This window comes from Sceloporus occidentalis, unplaced genomic scaffold, assembly GCF_023333645.1.
Source record: "Sceloporus occidentalis isolate IW3139 unplaced genomic scaffold, rSceOcc1.0.p SCAF_16, whole genome shotgun sequence".
In the NCBI taxonomy this organism is placed as follows: domain Eukaryota; kingdom Metazoa; phylum Chordata; class Lepidosauria; order Squamata; family Phrynosomatidae; genus Sceloporus; species Sceloporus occidentalis.
In genome coordinates, this window is record NW_028316996.1 from 6,569,734 (window position 1) to 6,589,658 (window position 19,925).

Here is a 19,925-nt window from a genome sequence, read left to right on the forward strand (position 1 = left end):
CTGTTTTTCTGATCATTGTTACAATGAATATGTAATCTATAAAAGCACATCACCCATATGTTACATATAAAGTATATAAGTACATTTTCATTTTTTTTGTTAAAGCAGTGGGCCATTGTGGAGTTTAAATACATGATATACTGGTGTGTGTATATATATATATATATATATATATATATATATATATATATATATACACACACAGGCACACATACGCGTATTGTACACATTCATCTACCACTCCACCTCTATGAACTTTCCGGAACCTCTGTAAACATATGGCTTCGGGTTGTGGTATTTATCAAAGGACGTAAAGGAAATGCACATGACATATACACGGAGCCCTTCTGCTGTTACTATGGACTTTGGCATTTTATAACTTTAAAGTTGCCAAATGTTATGAATGTATAGATCAGATAAAGATGCATATTATTCGAAATTTACTGTATATGTTCTGTAATCTTGTAGCTTTACAGGAATTGTTAAAACAAGGACTTTCCATCCTCAGAAATATTGCTTGGTATGCCCTTTATTTGAAGAATGTGGATAAAAAAAATCCACATCTCGCTGTTATTTAAGTGTATACTGGTATTAACAAGAGCTGGTAACATTCAGCCCATGGACTTTTGTCAGGTAACATGTGAAATGTGCTATCCAGTCCCAAAAGAGACCTGTAAAAGGAGTATTGTTGGTTAATAAAGAGCTAAAGTCCATTTTAATTGAAACACCCTAGTGGCTTTACGTAGAATTGCAGGAAAAAACACAAAAAATTGTCACTGATCCAAAAAGTACATGGGCCAACACTCCATCTTCCTCGCATGTAAGCCCCCTGGACACCTATCTTGCATGGACTCTAAAATGCATCAACATCTACTATTATTAATATTATCAAATGAGACAAGACCATAATTTTTCCTTACCCGCTTCTTAGTATGTGCTATAAAGGTGAATAGACATATTTAATGTAATGGGTTAGCATGCAAACAATGCAGTGCAGTTTAGGCCAGGCTGAATTTTTATTTAAAAACTGTTACTGTAATGTCCCTATGTTTAAAATTTTTAACCCCTTAATGACAAAGCCCGTACATGCATGGGCTCAAAATACATTGTTTTCAATGGGTTTAGGGACCGCCCATTGTCCTTAAGGGGTAAAGGAAGTGATGACATCCTCCATGTCCATAATGCTTTGCTGTTTGCGCGTAGTTAACTTTTTTAATGGAATATATTAAGATGAAGTTAACAACTATACAAATGTAGTATTAAAAATTAGGTTTTCTTAATCTTTCTTAAACTTTATTATCTTTTCAAGAAACTATCATTGCTTATACACCTCCCAACTGTCATGCATAGAGTTGTTGTGTTATAATGGAGAAAGATGAGAAACGGTATATTCCATTTCCCACATCAAACCTATGGAGGAGTTACACCTTTTCATTGCCGAGAAATTCTGTTTTGCTTTGCTGGGATAAGTTTGGTGTAATATCTTATACCAAATATCTTATTGCTAAATTAAACACGAAGACAGCTTACATTTTGTAAAAAATGTAAAACATATGTTAAAAACAAAAAACAATTTGAAGCATGATATATTGATGTTTCTTAAGTCTAAAATTATCAAAAGCAATGTGTTTTCAAAGATGTTAAAGGTGCTGTTCCACAGAGGTTGGCTCATAAAATATCACCATAAGTGATGTATCATGCAAACAGAAGTAAAGGAAACCTCTCTGCCATTTTATTTTTGTCCTCACTTAAAAACTGTTACTATGCAACTCCAGTATCTCAGTAAACCTCAGTAAATGCAGATTCATGTAATTCTATGTATCACATCACAGCAGTGTGACCTCATACAACTACTTCCAGAAGACCTTCAAGCAAACACATCCCTTCAGTGATGTCAGAAACCAATAGGTAGCCAGAGCAGTTCAGAGGCACCAAGTTAAAAGGCCCTGCTGAAAGCTTTTAAACAAGTAACTACAGGAAAAAAACGTATTTTATTAACAGTGCCAGGTTTAGTTAACATAAAAGGGTGACGGACGTCTAGGTGGAACAGCACCTTTAATCTCTAATAGCATCATTATCAATGCATATGATTTTGACACATAGTAAGAATCCTATTCTTCCCTAGATTTCCACATTTAAAAGCAACTCCATCCTCCATTATTGTGTACATGCTATATCACTTAACTGTCTAGGTTTACTTCCTCTACACTTTATGTACTAATGGGACTAGGCCCCTGGGAATCAGCGTAGCTAAATGGACAGGGAGCATGTATGTGTGTGGGTGAGTGCATGCTTGGGGCATGTGCGTGTTTTGATTGGGGTATGTTAATTGAGGGGTGGGAGACCCTAGGTGATATAAGGTGCCCTCTGGGTGACCCCGGTCACTGTCCTTTTTTACAGACACGGCCAATAGTCTTACCTGCTTCCCACCCTCCCTCCCTATTTCTTGTGTACTAACTTTCTTTCTTTTGTCACAGCTGGCGGTTTGCGTGTCCTTGCCGGTCTGGTTTTGGTAAGTGATGGAGTTTGGATGCTGGTGTAATGGAAGGCTCAATCCTCCCCTAACCTCTGGTGTTTTATTGGACGTGCCCACCGAGCTTGTTGGACGGCTGGTGGTTAGCATTGGTGGTGGGACAGCGAAAGGTAGCTGTCAATTTTGTTTGGACGAGGGGGGAGGTGAGTACCTGTGGTCTGGATTGTGCAGTGTGAGAGGCCGGCAAGGACGGGGTTAATTCGGTTCCTGTGTTGGTTATGTTTTGAATATGTTACGGTAATGTGTTATGTATATTTGTATATTTGTATTTATTATTTATCGGTTATTGTATATTATTCTTATTGGTTTATGGTGTTTTGGGCCAACACAGTGTTTTATGGTTTTACAATAAAATTGCTTTATCCAATTTCGGTCTCCGTGTCGTTATTTGGTGGGTTAAACTGGTATTGGGTTTACAATGCACTATACACACTACCTACATACAAGTACGTTAAACAGAACTGTATGGAATAAGATGCGACTCCCTTGATAACAGTATGTTAACAATCTTCTACAGTTCAGCAAAATGTAAGGCAAAATAAGAAGTAGGAGATAACACAGTTCTTTTACTAAAGTTTAACGTTTCTATAAAATGGTGATGAGGCAAAACAAAACTCTCCTGGGTAAACCGTTTAAATAATGATACCCGCCAAAACTCCCAATCCTCCGCACAAGTTATGGTTTAAAAAAAAACAAAAAACCTTTAGTATCAACAACTAGGAACTCTATGGGGTGGATTCAACAATGGAGATAAATCTGTCACAAATTACACAATCTTTGCAATAAAAACAAATAAAAATTGATATTTTGCTACTTTTTATTCTTTAAAACTTTTTTTTCATTACACACTGATAATTATTTAGCACAACTCCCTTTATTTGCTTAGAGGGCTTTTCGTTGCCATCCAACACCTTTAATAATGTCTATATCATTGATTCATATATGTAACTGCATAAAAGAAATTCTCTTGTTATGTCCATTCTGATAAAAAGACAGAAAAAGAAACCTAGTATTGGATTTCCTTTAATGCCAGAGAAACCTTGGAAGGCATGACAACATGTGTCCATGGATACAGAGACTCTTGGCCAGTATTAACAATTAAATAGATCCAGTGGCATGATGTAAAATGTGCTGTACCAATTGTATATGAGCCCTTAAACTGTGATATGAATTTTATGTAGTCTATATCAATAGATCAATATATCAATTATATCAATAGGTACTGGAGGAGGGTTTTCTGTCCACACTCGTTAAATGATAGATACAGGAATATACTGAAAACTGCAACTTCTTCGTCACTTCAAAAATTATAAAACTTTTCCCCAGCCATCCTTTTTTCTTGAAAACTATTTTAACAATGGACCAAAAAAATATTGCAAAGTACAGTACAATGGGCAGACTCAGGACACAAGTTTTTGGTGACAAGCTAGGACAAATGGTAAGGTGCAGCCTTCCTGAACAGACCTATAGAGGGTGCAGTAACATACAGAGAATCTGACAGCAGATCATGGGTGGAACAACAGATTTGGATCCACTACACGGCACCCCAAGGAGCCCTGTGAGGGAATTCATAGGGCAGATGTGCATAACTAGGGGGCAGGTTGGAAAATAAAAGGAAATAAAAACAAAAAATATCTCAATCATAGCTTTTATTTAAAAAAAATAATTTACATAGTTTACATGAATTAACATTTACTAGTAAAACTTTTTCCTATAGGGTCGTCTTATATTCAGGGTTTTTCTTTTTTTCCTAAATTAATATTGAGACTGGGGGGGGGGTCGTCTTATAATAGAGCAAATATGGTAAAATGCCAGGTATTTTGTATCTGAAATTAGCTTTTTCTTTTGGTTCCCTCTTGATTGCTGCAAGTGATTATAGGAACCTAGGAACAGCTAGTCGTGTTTAGCAGTACTGCATTTATTGAACCCAACAGATGTATTTAATATATGAAACTACTACACATTGCAGTGTTATTTCAGTAACATCACACAATTTTATAGAATTACCTTTCCTAACAGGTATCCATTATTATGAGGGATACCACTGTGCCCTCTGCTGGTGAATTGTAAACTTAAGGGAAAAAACATTAAGCATTTATAGCTACTTGAAATAGGTGGATAACATGTATAGAACCAGTTTTTCTAAATAACGAATAGCTAAGAATATTTGTCTTAATAAAGTTATATACTTGTTACATTTTTCAATGTTAAAAACATAAAATATTTACACCAGGGGTACAAATCCCATGATTCCCATCCTATAAACAGTCATGGAAGTACTTGTTGATCAACATCAGCTATTTGTAGTTGGTCCATACATTAACCCCCTATGACTAAAAAATATACTTTGTAACATAGGACCCTGTAGCCCATGCTGTCCAGTGGTGCTGTCCAGGGGTCACTTCTTGGTCAACAAAGGTGCCTTTTAAAGCAGATGGTGCTAATTACATTTGTAATTATTCATTACCTGGCATGAATATGTTTTCGCTTCTATAACTATGCCTTACTTTTGTGCTGAGTTGACAGCTTGTGTTCCATAATATTACCGCACATAAGGTAGTATCACATTCATAGGTGCAATTACAAGTTCAAGACCATTTTAAAATGTAAAGACATCCACAACAAAATGAATGTTGGCAAGAATATTTATTTCACAAATTTGTAAACTGTATGTCAACTGGAAAACAATAGTAAATCACATTTACTTAACAAATATGGTAAAGCGTAACCCCCATCACTATATACTGAGCAAGACATTGATGGCGGTACAACATAACTCCTGTCACTTTATACTGAGCCATATATTGATGGTGGTACAGCGTAACCCCATCACTATATACTAAGACAGACATTAATGGCAGTACAGTGTAACCCCAATCACTATATACTGAGCCAGACATCGATGGTGGTACAGCATACCACTATACACTGAGCAACTCATTGATGCTGGTACAGCGTAACCTCCATTACTATATACTGAGCCAGGCATTGATGAGGGAACAGCGCAACCCCTAACACTATAATTTGATGGTGGTACAGTATATGACTATATACTGAGCAAGACATTGATGGTGGTACAGCATAACCCCAATCAGTATTTACTGAGCCACACATAGATGGTGGTACAGCGTAACCCCAATCACTATATATTGAGCCAGACATTAATGGTGGTACATCATAACTCCTATCACTATATACTAAGCCAGACTTTGATATGGTAGGCCTCTGCTCCCTGAAGCACCTCTGGGCCTTAAACAGACTGCCTGTCTATGCCACCTCTGCCCCTGAAACAGATGTGCCACATCTACCTCTGAAACAGGCAGCACACCTGTGCCCCTAAAACAAATTGCCTGTGCCAATCCTGCCCTTAAAACAAACTTCCTGCCAGCGCCACCTCTGCCCCTGAGTCAGGCAGCCTGCCTATGCCACACTCTGGCGTAATCAATCGAATATCATCGCCAGTAAAATTCTACGGGTCACTATAATGCTAAGATCAGTTCAAGCTTGGCTCCAAAATCTCTTACAAAAATCTTCATTCAAAAGTGTATATAATTTAATATTTCCCTGTGATATCAGTTTGCCCAATGTGAATACACCTTTATAAAACTCATTTGATTTTGTGTCCCTTAAGTCATAACATTATATTCATGTCCTTTATATACGGTTTATGACCTTTTACAAACCCTTTAAAGTATTATGAGATGTTTTTGAAGTGATGTCCCGCAGAGAACTTACAAAATGTCTTTTTTCTCTCGTCTTTGTGCATGCCACTATCTGGTAGCTTAATATAGCATACGGCTGAGAGGCATACAATATGCATAACTCATAACTCAATAGTCCAGCTGCACTGAGAAAGTGCTTATGAAATTAAAATCACCAACATTACTTTTTGTCCATTCTGTCTTAATCACCCCAAACACAAAAGTAAAATTGCATCATACTTCAAGTGACATTTGCAAAACAATCTATTTGAACTACACTAATGCCAAAATGAATTTTACCAATATCAGAGTATAGCTGGTGACAGCCTCAAACTGGTTCCAACCCAGCAAGATGGGGAACAGTGAAAGCGGGTTACAGCACTTCCCTTTGTTCCATGTATGATTTTCAGTATTCAGTAGGCAGGTCAACCACAGCTCACACATGGCCCGGCAAGCAGTGTCAGGTGCATGGCTTTTACTATGTTTAACATGTTTCATAATCAGTTTGACAGGTAGTTTATTGTCATGCAGTCATTTGGCCACCAATCTCTGCCAAAGTTAAAAGCGGGGGCCCCCTGATATCCCGCCACACAATGGGCCGATTACAAAGGAGATCTTTGAACACCCCAACCAACCTATTTCCGCTATGGAGGCTTTGCAGGCTCAGCGAAGCCTCCATAGACCTAATTAAAAGGTACCGCACGTCTTTAAGCTACGGCACACCGGGATATGACATCATATCCTGGCGCTCCATTACTTGGAGGCCCACAATCACCTTTTATTGTACTGGAGACAACGATCACGGAGGCGACTGGGGCAACTGTCCTAGGGCGACACCACAGGTAAATAAGTCACTGTTTGGGGGACAGCACACGGCATATGGCAGGGTAGGAACACAAAAAATAAAGAGTTCAATGCCATAATACACCACAAGAACACAGTTTTGTTAACAAAGACACATATTCACATGGATGTGCCAGCCTTTTGCTCTTTTGGCGCGCCTGCTTTTGTGGACTACAACTCCGATCACCCTCGTAATCAACCTGACTGAGGGTGATGAAGGTTGTAGTCCACAGATGGTCATAAGCTCATTAATTTTATTTATTATTCCTTTTTGGGGGGCTGATCTGCAACGTGGCTATTTATGGCAGCAGGGATCAGACAGTTTTACTGTGTGCCAGCCAGCTGATCTAACTATAGATCAGCTGGCAATATTTTGGCACACTTGTTTTAATATTTTGGTATTTACTTTTGATGGCAATTAATATATTTATTTTACTATTCCCGAGGCTGCTGATCAGTCTCTGACAGACCAGCAGAACTCATTCCCTGCATATGGAGCCTTGAGTATAGTGTAAACGCAAGGCTTCTATACATATAGGAAGTCTCATGTTTACACGATTGTGCGAGACTTCTGATGCAGGGATGGGAATCGGGAACCGGAAGGTCAGAGCTTGGGAGGTAGAGTGTCACTCTGGCAGAGCTAGATTTTTGGGACAAAAGTAGAGCTCAGTGGGACCCTTCATAGTTTTTTTGGCGCACAAGTTCATAATGGCATGAAATGTCACAAAGGTGTGAAGGGTTAAGTAAACATTGCATCCAGCACTAAGCTAACATATAGCCTTTGGCATATCCCAGGCCAGTAACTTTGCTCCCTAACAATGAATGATGCTGAAATGTTTGAGTCTTATGTTTGAGACTCACTTTTGCAAGCCAGCCCACTGCCTGTCTAAGCCTTTCCAATTCTGAATTATTAATATGTATTCTTCATACATAAGCATATTCGGAGCTCTAACTCTTCTCAGGATGTGGCTTTAGGATGGGGCTAGGAGGGTAGAGAGGTAGAACTAGCCCCTCATGGATTCAGGGTAGCTGCACCCAGGCACCCCTGGCCCTAGGCTTGCCTCTGCCCTTATAAAGGTGTGCTTATGGGAAGATCCTAAAGCGGAGCGATGAATGGAGCAATGGGTGGGACAATGTGATGGACATGGGACAAGCTGATGGGAGGGGTAAGGGAGCCCAGTCATTAAGACGAGACTGGCCCCCAAGGTTTCTGATTGCAGCCCTGAAGCCATGCCTGTGATCTGACTCAGCTAGTGATGTTCCACTGGCTGCCCCACTCAACTCTAGTGCCAATATTACTGGAGGATCTGGATTTGAAACATGATGTTTCAGCTATATTTTAAACTGTGCCTCCCGTAAATATCAGTATCTCCCTAATTTGTATGCAAATATTATAAAGACACAAATCTACCAGGTATCTATTTTGGCTAAACCAAAGTCCTAAACTGAGCTTCCGTTTATAGTGCCCACACAGAAGCATCCTGAAGTATTCAGACACTGAGGCATTTATTCACCAGGATGGGAGTTTGTAGGACAATGACAGACCCACTGTCTTTTCTATGCATTTTGAACCACCAGCTCCAGTGAGCTTCTCTCTCCAGGTTGGCTTAGTTGGCCATGCATAATGATCACTTGAGTCACTTGATTCAACTATGCATTATACAGGTCCAGCTAAGTCCTTTTTGCAGGAAAAAACTCTAAATCCATATTTTCCAACGCCAAATGTCATATTTCTACATTGGTTTCATATTACTTTGTCTCATCGAAGCATCCTTATTATTTACAAATAATTTACAAAATTACAGCATATACCGATACCAGTGTATTATATCTGTTATTCTTAGGCTATAGCTTTGTGTATTTCCTGAACTCATGCTATTGTCTTCAACGTCCCATTTAGACCTAGCTAGCACAACTTCCATATCGTGCTGTTCTCTAGGTCTGCTCTCTTAATAGTCAGATGATGGGCTATGATGTCATATCCCAGCAGTAAAGATTGCAGAAGGGGCTTTACCCTGAGTTAGCTCAAGGGCAGTATAAAGATAAATACACTGCTGATCTCTGTACTTAGAAATTATAGTGGTCAGAGAAATAACTCATTCTTACAACCACCTGCACAGACATCTGAACTAACGCAACTTGAGTTACACCACTGAAGCTTTCGTATATATTATTTATAAGTCAAAGAGGCATAGATTTTAAGCTTCACCTTACTCCAATTAACTTTTACTCATCTGCAACTTTGCTTAGCACAAACTAGATCAGCATTCATATCCTTAGCTAGTCATAAATCAAGGTGACAGCAAAACAGCTTGATACCTGTCCTAATGAATATTTAATAGGCACTTTTACAGTAATTGTAGAAACCTGATCAGTGGCCATAGCACAAGGGGCTCATTCAACACACACCGAGGTGGTTCCTTCTGGAAATCTTTGACCTTAGAATTTTTTTCTGACAATTGCAATCCACCTCAAAGCCACATAACTGAATCAAGAATATATCTACATATACTTAATGCAGCAAAAATGTGTTGGGAAAAAAAACCAAAAAGGTTTTTTTGTGAAACCAAAACTGGAGAATAAAATCAGCAACATATTCTGGCCTAGGGCTAGACCTAGTGGGCCTATGACACTCGGTCCAAAGGGGGTGGCAGTGTCCAGCTGCAAAACTCGGGCATTGATGCCCCCCAGTGTGCTGATGCTAAATGGGCCAAATCTCTGATCTCCATAACTGCCTATTTACTCTATTGAGGCCTGTGCCAAGCCCCCTCCACAACCACCATCCTGACCACGGAGCGCTAGGATATGACATTATCACATTATCACTGTGTCTTTAAAGATGGACAATGGCTTGGCACAGAGATCCACAGTGTTTTGGCGAGATCAGAGACAATCCCTGTAATTGGCTCCATGAGCAGCAGCACACAGGGGGCTGTGTCAGAGGGACTATATCAGAATATGTTGCTAAGCGTGTAATCCCTTTAGTACTGGTGTAGAAAATGGTAAGTGTGTGTAACCCAAAAAACTCCATTAGTGCTGTTAAGTTGCTGATTAGTGTTGGTTGACTCAACATTTGCAAAGGTGGGTTGAGGAGAAGGAAGAGAACTTCAGAACAGGATATTAATTAGATAATTTTCGGAGATGCAGGTCTCAGCTTCCATATGTGAATTTTACACTGATTGTCAAATAATTTTAATCTAAAAGTTAGTTATGATAAAAGCTATGAAGGTGACAATTGACCTTAAAGAGTCTAAATTTGGTTCCTTTACCTTTTCATTTCGTCCTTCAACTCTAAAGTATTTTCTGTGTCTATTCTGGGTCCTCAAGGGCAAGGAACTGATAATATGGGTAACACATCCTAAAAATACTGATAAGAAAAACATGAAAAGTGAAGGCAAGATAGACCAGATGTTTTCAATGCGTCTTTATAACCCAGGCTTCTATGAAAGCTACTGGCAGTTTGCCTTAATGGATTTTGAGAACAAGAAAAATAGCTTGGATTCCCTTTGTATACCATTCTTTTCCAAAACATTCAGCTTAATGTTCAAGCATAACTGGATATAATGGTTACAGTGACCGGCAACATTATTACTATACAACTATTTCTATCGCTTCACAGTAATCCTATCACTGAATACCCAGTCAGTACAACCTACAGCTTGAAGACTCCACCACAGCCAAACAGTAATAGCTCAATATACTTTACTCTAATGTCTTTCAATGCTCAGTCCGCAATAGGATTTCACGGTTTATTGCACAAAAATGTATCACAACAGTATTTTTTTAAATTTAAAAACATTTTAAATATGGATTTTCCCTTCCAGCATGGTAGGGTAGGTTCTATATAAGCGTAAATGTTTCGATGTTCCACTGTATTTCTGTTATACACTTGTGGGATCATTGTACATTGTGGGCCTTACACTGTGGTTGCATGAAAACACAAGCTTTATAATTCTGTAAATCAAAAAGATGAAAATATGCAAGACTTTGCAGACAAATTACTAAAAATGCCTATACTCAATGTCACAATAAATACACACATGCATATCTTAGACAGCTAGGGAAACATGAAACATAATTAGATAATTTAATATATCTAAAAGAATATTCTGCAAACACCCACTGCTCCATCTAATACTGTTTGTCAGTAAAAAACTGGCTATTAATTACAAGCAGTTAATGATATCATTCATATCCTCCAAATAAATAAAATACATTTTTAATTCAGTTAATAATACAGACTTTACTAAAGCCTATAGATTCCCTGAAATTGTTACATTTTGTCCTGCAATCACCAAATGGTTTGAGGTGTAAGGAAATGACTGGGATTCCACCTAGAAAGCAGTATCTAATATAGGTATTCATAAACTAATTATAGATGGAGGGGACTTCCTTTGACATCTATGGAATTAGTATTTCACTGTAGTGGAGGCTCCAGTTGTGTGTAATGAGCTCCTATTTCCCGTTGCTATGCCAGCTAAGGGGATGCCTATGGTTCTTGCTGTGAATCACATTGCTGCTGCCATTCCGACTGTGTTGCTGATGGGTGATGTTCCAGACAGGTGTCTAACATTAATGAGTCACCAGGAGCCCAGGCTCCAGAAATAACAAGTCCAAAAATGATCAAATGTTCAGAGCAGTGCAACTGACATTATTAATGGAACAATACAGTATCCATGTTCAAATGGATGGCATGCTTTGTGATACCTACTTTACCTTTTTTAAGTTCAACAAAAGATGGAACAATAACTAATGCTTAAAATTTAGAATGAAACAAACTGATCATAGCTTAAACCTGACTTTATAGCAGAATTCCTGTTGTTCCCACATGAGATAATGATCCTACTAACTGTTCCTCATTAGGGGCTTTCCTTTGTGGGGTGAGCCCACTATCACAGATACTCACATTTCATTGTGAGTGTTTTACATCACTTTCGTCATCGGGGAGATCAGAAATGTCCATCTTTTATTCAGTCATTGTGTTTACATAACCTGCATGCTGTTTTACTCACTTCTGTACCAAATGCACAACTCTAAATAATATGCCCCCATATCACTGGTTGGGCTAGCTAGAATATTCCATAAGAGTTTTGTACTTTTTTGCCTCCATATTAAGGTCCTGCCACAATGTAACAGACCTAAAAATATTTATAGAGCAACTTGCTACAAATCACAACTTAAAATGACCAACATAAACTAGAATGTGTCGAAAATAAATTGCTGGTGCAGTTGTTTGCTGAAGATGCAGAACAATAACTAAAACAAAGGAGAGAAATGAAATCTAGATTGCTGTCTAGAGCAAGAATCACAATGCAAAACGCAATATAGATTTACTTATATATAAGCTGCAATATTATTTAACCAGGGGCTGGACCACCATGTATTTTCCAATGGTTATTTCTATTGTGGTAGTAAAATGGTGAAAGCCATATACAAGCTGCAATATTAGAACCTTTTTGCGAAGTGAATCTCTTATTGAGATACTCTGACATGACTTTAAAAAGACAGTTCATGCTTAAAAACGCACAAATGTAGCTGAATTAAAACAATTGCGGCTAAAATTCTTCCACAGGAAAACATTCATTGCCGGTTATCGCAGGGGTGTCACAACAAGTTAAGTTTGGGGGGGCATTTATTATTTTACTTGGGTTACATAAGTTCTAATTAGTGATCATATTACTCACATTGTCTTTGTGTTATATTAAAATTACTTGATCTGAAACAATTAAATGTGACAATCGGGAAGGGGTCGAATACTTTTGGCCAAACTCAGTGCAGTGAAAAAGTATGCGGACACTACTCCTGATTATTGAGTTTAGGTGTTTTAGCAACACTAATTGATAATAGGTGTAGAGAATCAAGCATAAACATATGCCATCTCCATTCATAAACACTGAAACTAGAATGGGACGTACTGAGCTCAGTGACTTTAAGGATGCCACTTTTGCCACAAGTCAGTACATTTTCTGCCCTGCTAGAGTTTCCCCAGTCCAGTGTAAGTGCGATTATTGTTACTGTGAAATGGAAGCGCCTTGGAGTAACAACAGCTCAGCCACAAAGTGGTAGACCACACACACTCACATAGCAGGGCCATAGAGTGCTGAAGCACAAAGCGTGTAAAAATTGCATGTCCTCTGTAGCATCACTCACTACAGTATTCCAAACTGCCTCTGTAAGCAATATCAACATAAGCACTGTGTGTCGGGAGCTTCATGAAATGGTTTTCCATGGCCAGGCAGCTGTACACAAGCAAAAGATCATTATGCGGAAAGCTAAGGATTGGCAGTGTGGTTCTGGAGCAGTGAAGATGTGTTCTCTGGAGTGATGAGTTACGCTTCACAGTTACAGCTGCAAAGGTGTAGGCCAACTCCATATTAACGCCCATGGATTTGGAATGGGATGTCCAACAAACTTATAAGTGTGATGGTCATGATAGTAATTATACACATACACACATGTATGTTGTGAAATGAAGACTGCAGCAGTAGCTCTAAAATTAAATAAACCATGACATTTTTTACTTTTTTTTCTTGCAAAGAATTATAGAGTAGAATATTGGCACAAATTATGAAAGCAAAAACTGTTAAAATCCATAACCAGGCCGCCATTTAGATGCCACCTGCAGGTACTAGCTGAATTGTAGGTAAGCACGTGAGTGGAGATAATTGTTTGTTTTAATAGGGTTGTACAAAACTCATCTTTGGTTTTCCATGTGAGAGATTTTGTCTACAGGCTATCCACTCACGAGGAACATCGGAGTGATCAGCACATGCTTTTATACTTCAATAACACTGGTGTAACCTACAAAGGAGACAGACATTTCATGAAAGAGGTCATTTGGAACTACCTAATCTCTTGTCTGTCTCACTCCCTTCCAAGATCTTTTCGAGATTAAATATAGTACTGTGCCCCCAGTGCAATTTTCTTTGAATATTTAGGGATACTTCCTGTACCATGTATTCTACTGTGTCATCATCTTTCGTGTGTCTTATTTTAAAGAAATAATAATAAAAAGGTTAACAAAATGCAGAAGCAATAGTTTAACCATCTATAAAAATGATCTTGTTTTGTTTTAAACTGTTTTGTTAGACATAATTAAAGTTTATGTTTCATTAAATTCATCACTTGACACTAGATACCGTGTATGTTTGGCCCCTTCTTGGGATGTGTATAGTGCTATCGATGACTACTTATGCTCTTGTCTGGTTTCCCAGCTGCCAGGCTGACTCATGACCAACTATGTTCCATCTGTGCATGGTAAATTCTCTCTGTGGCTCATTGTAACACTACAGACTGGAGTAAAGGTGAGACTCAAAAGGAAAAAGAAGTGTATGCATAGCGGATAGTGATGTCCTAAAAAACTAGAAAGAGAGAGAATTCATAGAGTGTAAGCTGATAGGAGCAAAGCCTTCTTCCCCTTCAGTACCAGTATGTGTTATGCGGGCACATGCTATTTCTACATTTCTACATTGTTAATTTTATCATTATTTTGTTGTAACATTGCTCAGGAATCTGTTGGCTCTTTGTGACTAAGTGTAAAAAGTAGTACAGAATTCAAATATATACTTCTTTGTGATATGTGGAAGTGTAACTAATCCAGCAAGTTAAAATCTTTTAGCTTTTAACGGTTTGCTGTTCCAACTCACCACTGCCAATAAGCTTCTCTTAAAAGAATATTTGAATTGACCCGGTATAATGACTACATAATAGGGGAGAGAAATTGGACTATGCTCAGTCCTTTATGCAGGAGAAACTCAACAGGTTTAGCCACTAATAATGTTTATGGAAGTTTTCAGACACTAACAAGAGGGCCACTTGTGACTACCACTCTTCCCTTCCTCCAAGGAGTGGGATCATTTTAGTGAGTGGAAGAAACAAAAATGCATAAGGGGAACACAATTTTGTAATAGTATATTACAGAATAGCCACAGGTCCTTTAAAAACCAAATCAATGTATCCAGCAATGCAAAATTAATTTGTTAAGCCTACCTAGAATGTAGATACCTACAATATAATACAAAGGCTATTATTTATTCCAGGCATTGCGTTAGCTCATGTCTGAAATACCAAGTATATATACACACACACTTACTCCAGAAAAAGCAAAGTTGAGAGTATTGCATGTCTGTCAGGTGCTAGATGCATTGATTCCTCACTTACAGGAAGTCAGAAGTCTAACTTTACAAGAATGAATGGTATGATTAAACATTTATGGAACATGCATGAAACAGTATACATACATGTAAGGGCAGTCAAAAGAAAAGACTGATAAAGCCCTAAACATGTTAGGGATCATTGTTTAAGGTAACAGGTGAAAAACCGAATACCACAATGATTTATTTTTATTTTGTTATAATTAAGTTTTAAGACAAGTCACTTTAAATAATAAACCTTGTTACTTAGCATAAACTCAATTAATCATAATTATTTCATTATAAAAAATGACGGAATTATGACTGGTTCAGGCAGCCTTAGTAAGAGAGGAGAAGAAAGCTTCAAAATAGGAAATCAATTACACTTGTTACTTGTGTCTGAGATAAAGAAATCCTTTACCTTTACAATAAATAGATCCAATATAAAGAAAAAGTAGGTTAGCTTTGACCAATAAATTAGTGATGCTAAAGAGTGTGATGGCAACAACACTGCTTTAACGCAGGCACACGATTATTTTAATGTTTAACAAGATCGAGTTTAGGGGGTCTTCCATTTTAAAAATGAACGTATGCCACAAGTGTAACTTTTTATTCAAATTAGGTATTATATTTAGTAACCTGTAATAAATGTAATGTTTTTATGTCATACTATGACTATGATCAGTTTTATACTTTTTATCTTAGGTACTTGTATCCAGCCTTAACATATTTTATTTTCATAAGACATATATAACTATGTCTTGTTTTCATAATACATTGTTATATCATATTTACATATCACATTATACATGTATACATTTAGAAATAATGGTGTATTTCTTATATTGTGATTTAATTGTGTAGTTAGCTTTATTTAGCTATTTGTGTCCTTCTGCTTATATTTAATTATGAATTTTGCTGGACATATGATACGTATATCAGTAACATATTTTGTAGTGTTTAAAATGATTAGCATAAACCAATATAAAGTACATACATTGTTGTCGTGTGCTAAATCGTCATAGCATCTTGATGTAAATGGAAGAAAAAAAAACCACATGTCCACATATTATTATCTTAAGGTTTATAACCCCACAGGGCGGCCACCTTTGTTGCCTTGGACAATTAATGTCAAACTGACCATACAAAAAATGTAAAATGTGATGCAATACAATAAATTTAAATGTATTTTACCCTCCTGGTTAAAAATATCCCTATGGAAAATCATGCAAAATGAATACTTGGTTGCATAGTAAAACATATCTCAGTAATGCTAGAACTATGCGTAAATTATAGGGAACTGTCAGAATACAAACAAGCGTATAAAACAGTGAATCCCGTCTCACCTACCATCTCCAGGAACTGTATTGATTGAAAAAGTAATCCATATAGAGATTATGTTTTATATTACATTGCTATTAAACCTGCCATCAACCCATATGAAACATACACCCAAATTAAACATACTGCTATGTCTTTCATTCGGCTTAGTGCAGGATAACGAGAACCTATTCTATCACTCTGTTGATAGTATCCAGGTTTATACTTTTTTTGGATTTTTTTCTCCACCAAACTGTAGAGGGTTTAGCAGCTCTGACATACATCATGCCGTGAGTAATATGACATTTAAAAGGCTTTAATTAGACTAGACTTTATATACAAGCCACCATTTATTAAATTATACAACAAATAATTAAAGTCTATGTTTCTATTTATGTAACCCCCTAGAGATTTTTCATGTATCGTCTTCAGTATGTTTATGACATGAACAGTAGAGTTTATGAATAAAAAAGGTGCCATCAAAGGTGGCATCATCATAACCATAGAGTGTTCCTGCTAATTGGGCAACTCTATTGGTTGCATTGCTAGGACCACTTTTACATTTTGGCCCTAAAGTCACCATTTATACATAATTTTCATTATCCTGTGGTTACCCCAAGATGATCTAAAGCAGAGGATCTTCAAGCCACAAACCTTAAAGAAACATCCATGACGTTGTTTTCCAGATTTTTTTTCCCTTAAATGCTTCTTGGCCGCCACAGAATTTGTATTTAATGTGCCTAATTAGGGCACCAAAACTAAGCTAGGCATTCACAGCTTAAATTATGTTCCAATTCTATGACCGCCAGTGCAAGGTGAGCTCTCTAAGGTAGAACTCTATTTGGCTTCACCGTTAATCTACTGTAAATACATTATATTTCCCACATTATTTTCCCTGTTCATAACTTTGCCATGACAACAACTGCTTCATAAAAAGCTATTCGTGATAAATGTCTTGTTCAGGAAAATATACGCAATGTATTCAGGAAGAGAAAACATGTCAACAAGTGGATAAAGGATTAGAGAGAATGAAAGTGCTTGCCAAAGCCAAAATATACTAGGCATTACTGCCAACAATTTAGAATTTGCAGGGAGAGTCCCATGTCTACTTGTTAGCTGTATAGGCAAATGATATGCGTCCTTGGACTATGTAAGCTTAGCATGCATGGTACCCAAATCTTTCATATACCAAGACATAAAGTATAATAAATTATTCTGCAGAATAAACAAGCATACACCACATAGTTTATTGATCTGTACTAAAATGATCATGTTCTATTGTAATAATAAGGGAATCTATTGTGCAAAAATGACATACGAATATAAATTTTGTGCTATACATTTCCCCCCATGGGATTTACAAAGATATAACAGGCAAAATAAATGAATCTTACCTTTCACAGGCTCTGACAGTCCATGCAGCAATTATCCATAATGAGATACTAAAAACCAACAGTACTGTTCCAGGGCATATTGTCATTAATGTCTTCATTACAAAACGGGTATTGAAGTTTATTTTATTTAGTGCTCCAATGCTTCTGGAAGAAGCATCAGTAAAAAGTTTGCTATGTAACAGCATAACTCTGGCAATCAGATATAGTCTTAAGAACATTGGTATAGATAAAATAATATCCACGTCAGCTGTTGCTACTGAGGGTGCGTAAGAGAAGGCAAGCCGGGCTGTCCATGTGAATTTATAATTTCCTGGTATGGGATGAATAGCACACACCAGTATTTCCAAGCACATAAAGAAAATGCGTTCATATGTCATGGCTATTCTCCAGTCATCAGCGCCATTATCCACCATAAACAACTGCAAAATAAAAGGAGTCGTTAGTTCTTTAGCTAATAACACTAGTCATTTTTCCAATGGTGCACATTAAACAAGTTTCTTTTTATTTTTTTAAGTTCCAACCAATGTGACCAGATTATTTGTACGACTGCCTAATAATAATTTTCTGTGTCACTTGTCCCTATTGACTGCTTACGAGCTGGATCCCTTCATCCTACATATCGGTATTTATCAAAATGAGTTTAGCTGTTGTTCAGGGGTTTTTAACTTTAAAAAATAGTTATCGGTGAGAGTGCTTTTTAGAGTAAATTCTTCTTAAATTGCTATACCTTAAACATTGCAGACACTTTGTATACTTTTGTAAAAAATATAAACCAATATTTAATAAATATATTTTACAGAATTAATTCTTATTTATTTATAAATAAAACAAAAACACAATATAAAACCGCTACATATGGACACATTTGCAAAGTTTTAGTAAAGTTTACTTGTATGTGCCTCTGTTCATTACTTTTGCATTTAGATGTGTTGGATGTTGGGGGGAAAAAAAACAGAAAGAGCTTAATGTGTTTCGCCCCTAGATTGCAGCTTCTTCAGAGCTAATACATCAAACATAGAATATAACATAAGTGAACAAGTGTCTTGATTCCACTCGAAGAGTATCTAATGGTCTCTTCTTAGGTGTCACGAACCGGGTACACAGGTAGAGAAGGAGCCCAGGTGCAGGGGATACTACAGACGAGCGGAATGAAACGAACCACAGACTGATGATACTGATAATACTTGTATTGTAAAGGATGGTACAACATATGAACAAGGAAAGTCTCTTGGCTGGAAGCCCTCGGGATGGGGCACACTCGGCAGGAAGCCCTCGGGATGGGGCACACTCGGCAGGAAGCCCTCGGGATGGGGCACACTCGGCAGGAAGCCCTCGGGATGGGGCACACTCGGCAGGAAGCCCTCGGGATGGGGCACACTCGGCAGGAAGCCCTCGGGATGGGGCACACACGGCAGGAAGCCCTCGGGATGGGGCACACACGGCAGAAAGCCCTCGGGATGGGGCACACTCGGCAGGAAGCCCTCGGGATGGGGCACACTCGGCAGGAAGCCCTCGGGATGGGGCACACTCGGCTAGAAGCTCTCGGGATGGGGCACATGGCAGAAAGCCCATTTGCAGGGCACACGGGAGGAAGCCCACTTGCAGGGCACACGGCAGGAAGCCCACTTGCAGGGCACACGGCAGGAAGCCCACTTGCAGGGCACATGGCAGGAAACCCACTTGCAGGGTACACGGCAGGAAGCCCACTTGCAGGGCACACGGCAGGAAGCCCACTTGCATGGCACACGGCAGGTTGCCCACTTGCAGGGCACATGGCAGGAAACCCACTTGCAGGGTACACGGCAGGAAGCCCACTTGCAGGGCACACGGCAGGAAGCCCACTTGCAGGGCACACGGCAGGTTGCCCACTTGCAGGGTACTCATCTTGGGAGTCCGGATGCAGGGCACTCATCTTGGGAGTCCACTACTGGGGCGCTGGCCGCAACTCAGGAACAACACAGGAATCAAAACAGGAACAGATCAGGAATCAAAAACACGTAGT

General features: G+C 38.3%; 1 protein-coding gene across 2 annotated transcripts in view; it reads right to left on the minus strand.

The window, feature by feature from the left end:
- LOC149302974 (small conductance calcium-activated potassium channel protein 2-like) overlaps window positions 1–19,925 on the minus strand; it is a 79,286-nt gene that overhangs the window by 44,830 nt on the left and 14,531 nt on the right. For both annotated transcript variants that reach the window (XM_089481777.1, XM_089481776.1), the window contains one exon: window positions 17,924–18,342. In XM_089481777.1, the coding sequence (XP_089337903.1) occupies window positions 17,924–18,342 (419 nt within the window). The remainder of the gene's footprint in view (window positions 1–17,923; window positions 18,343–19,925) is intronic.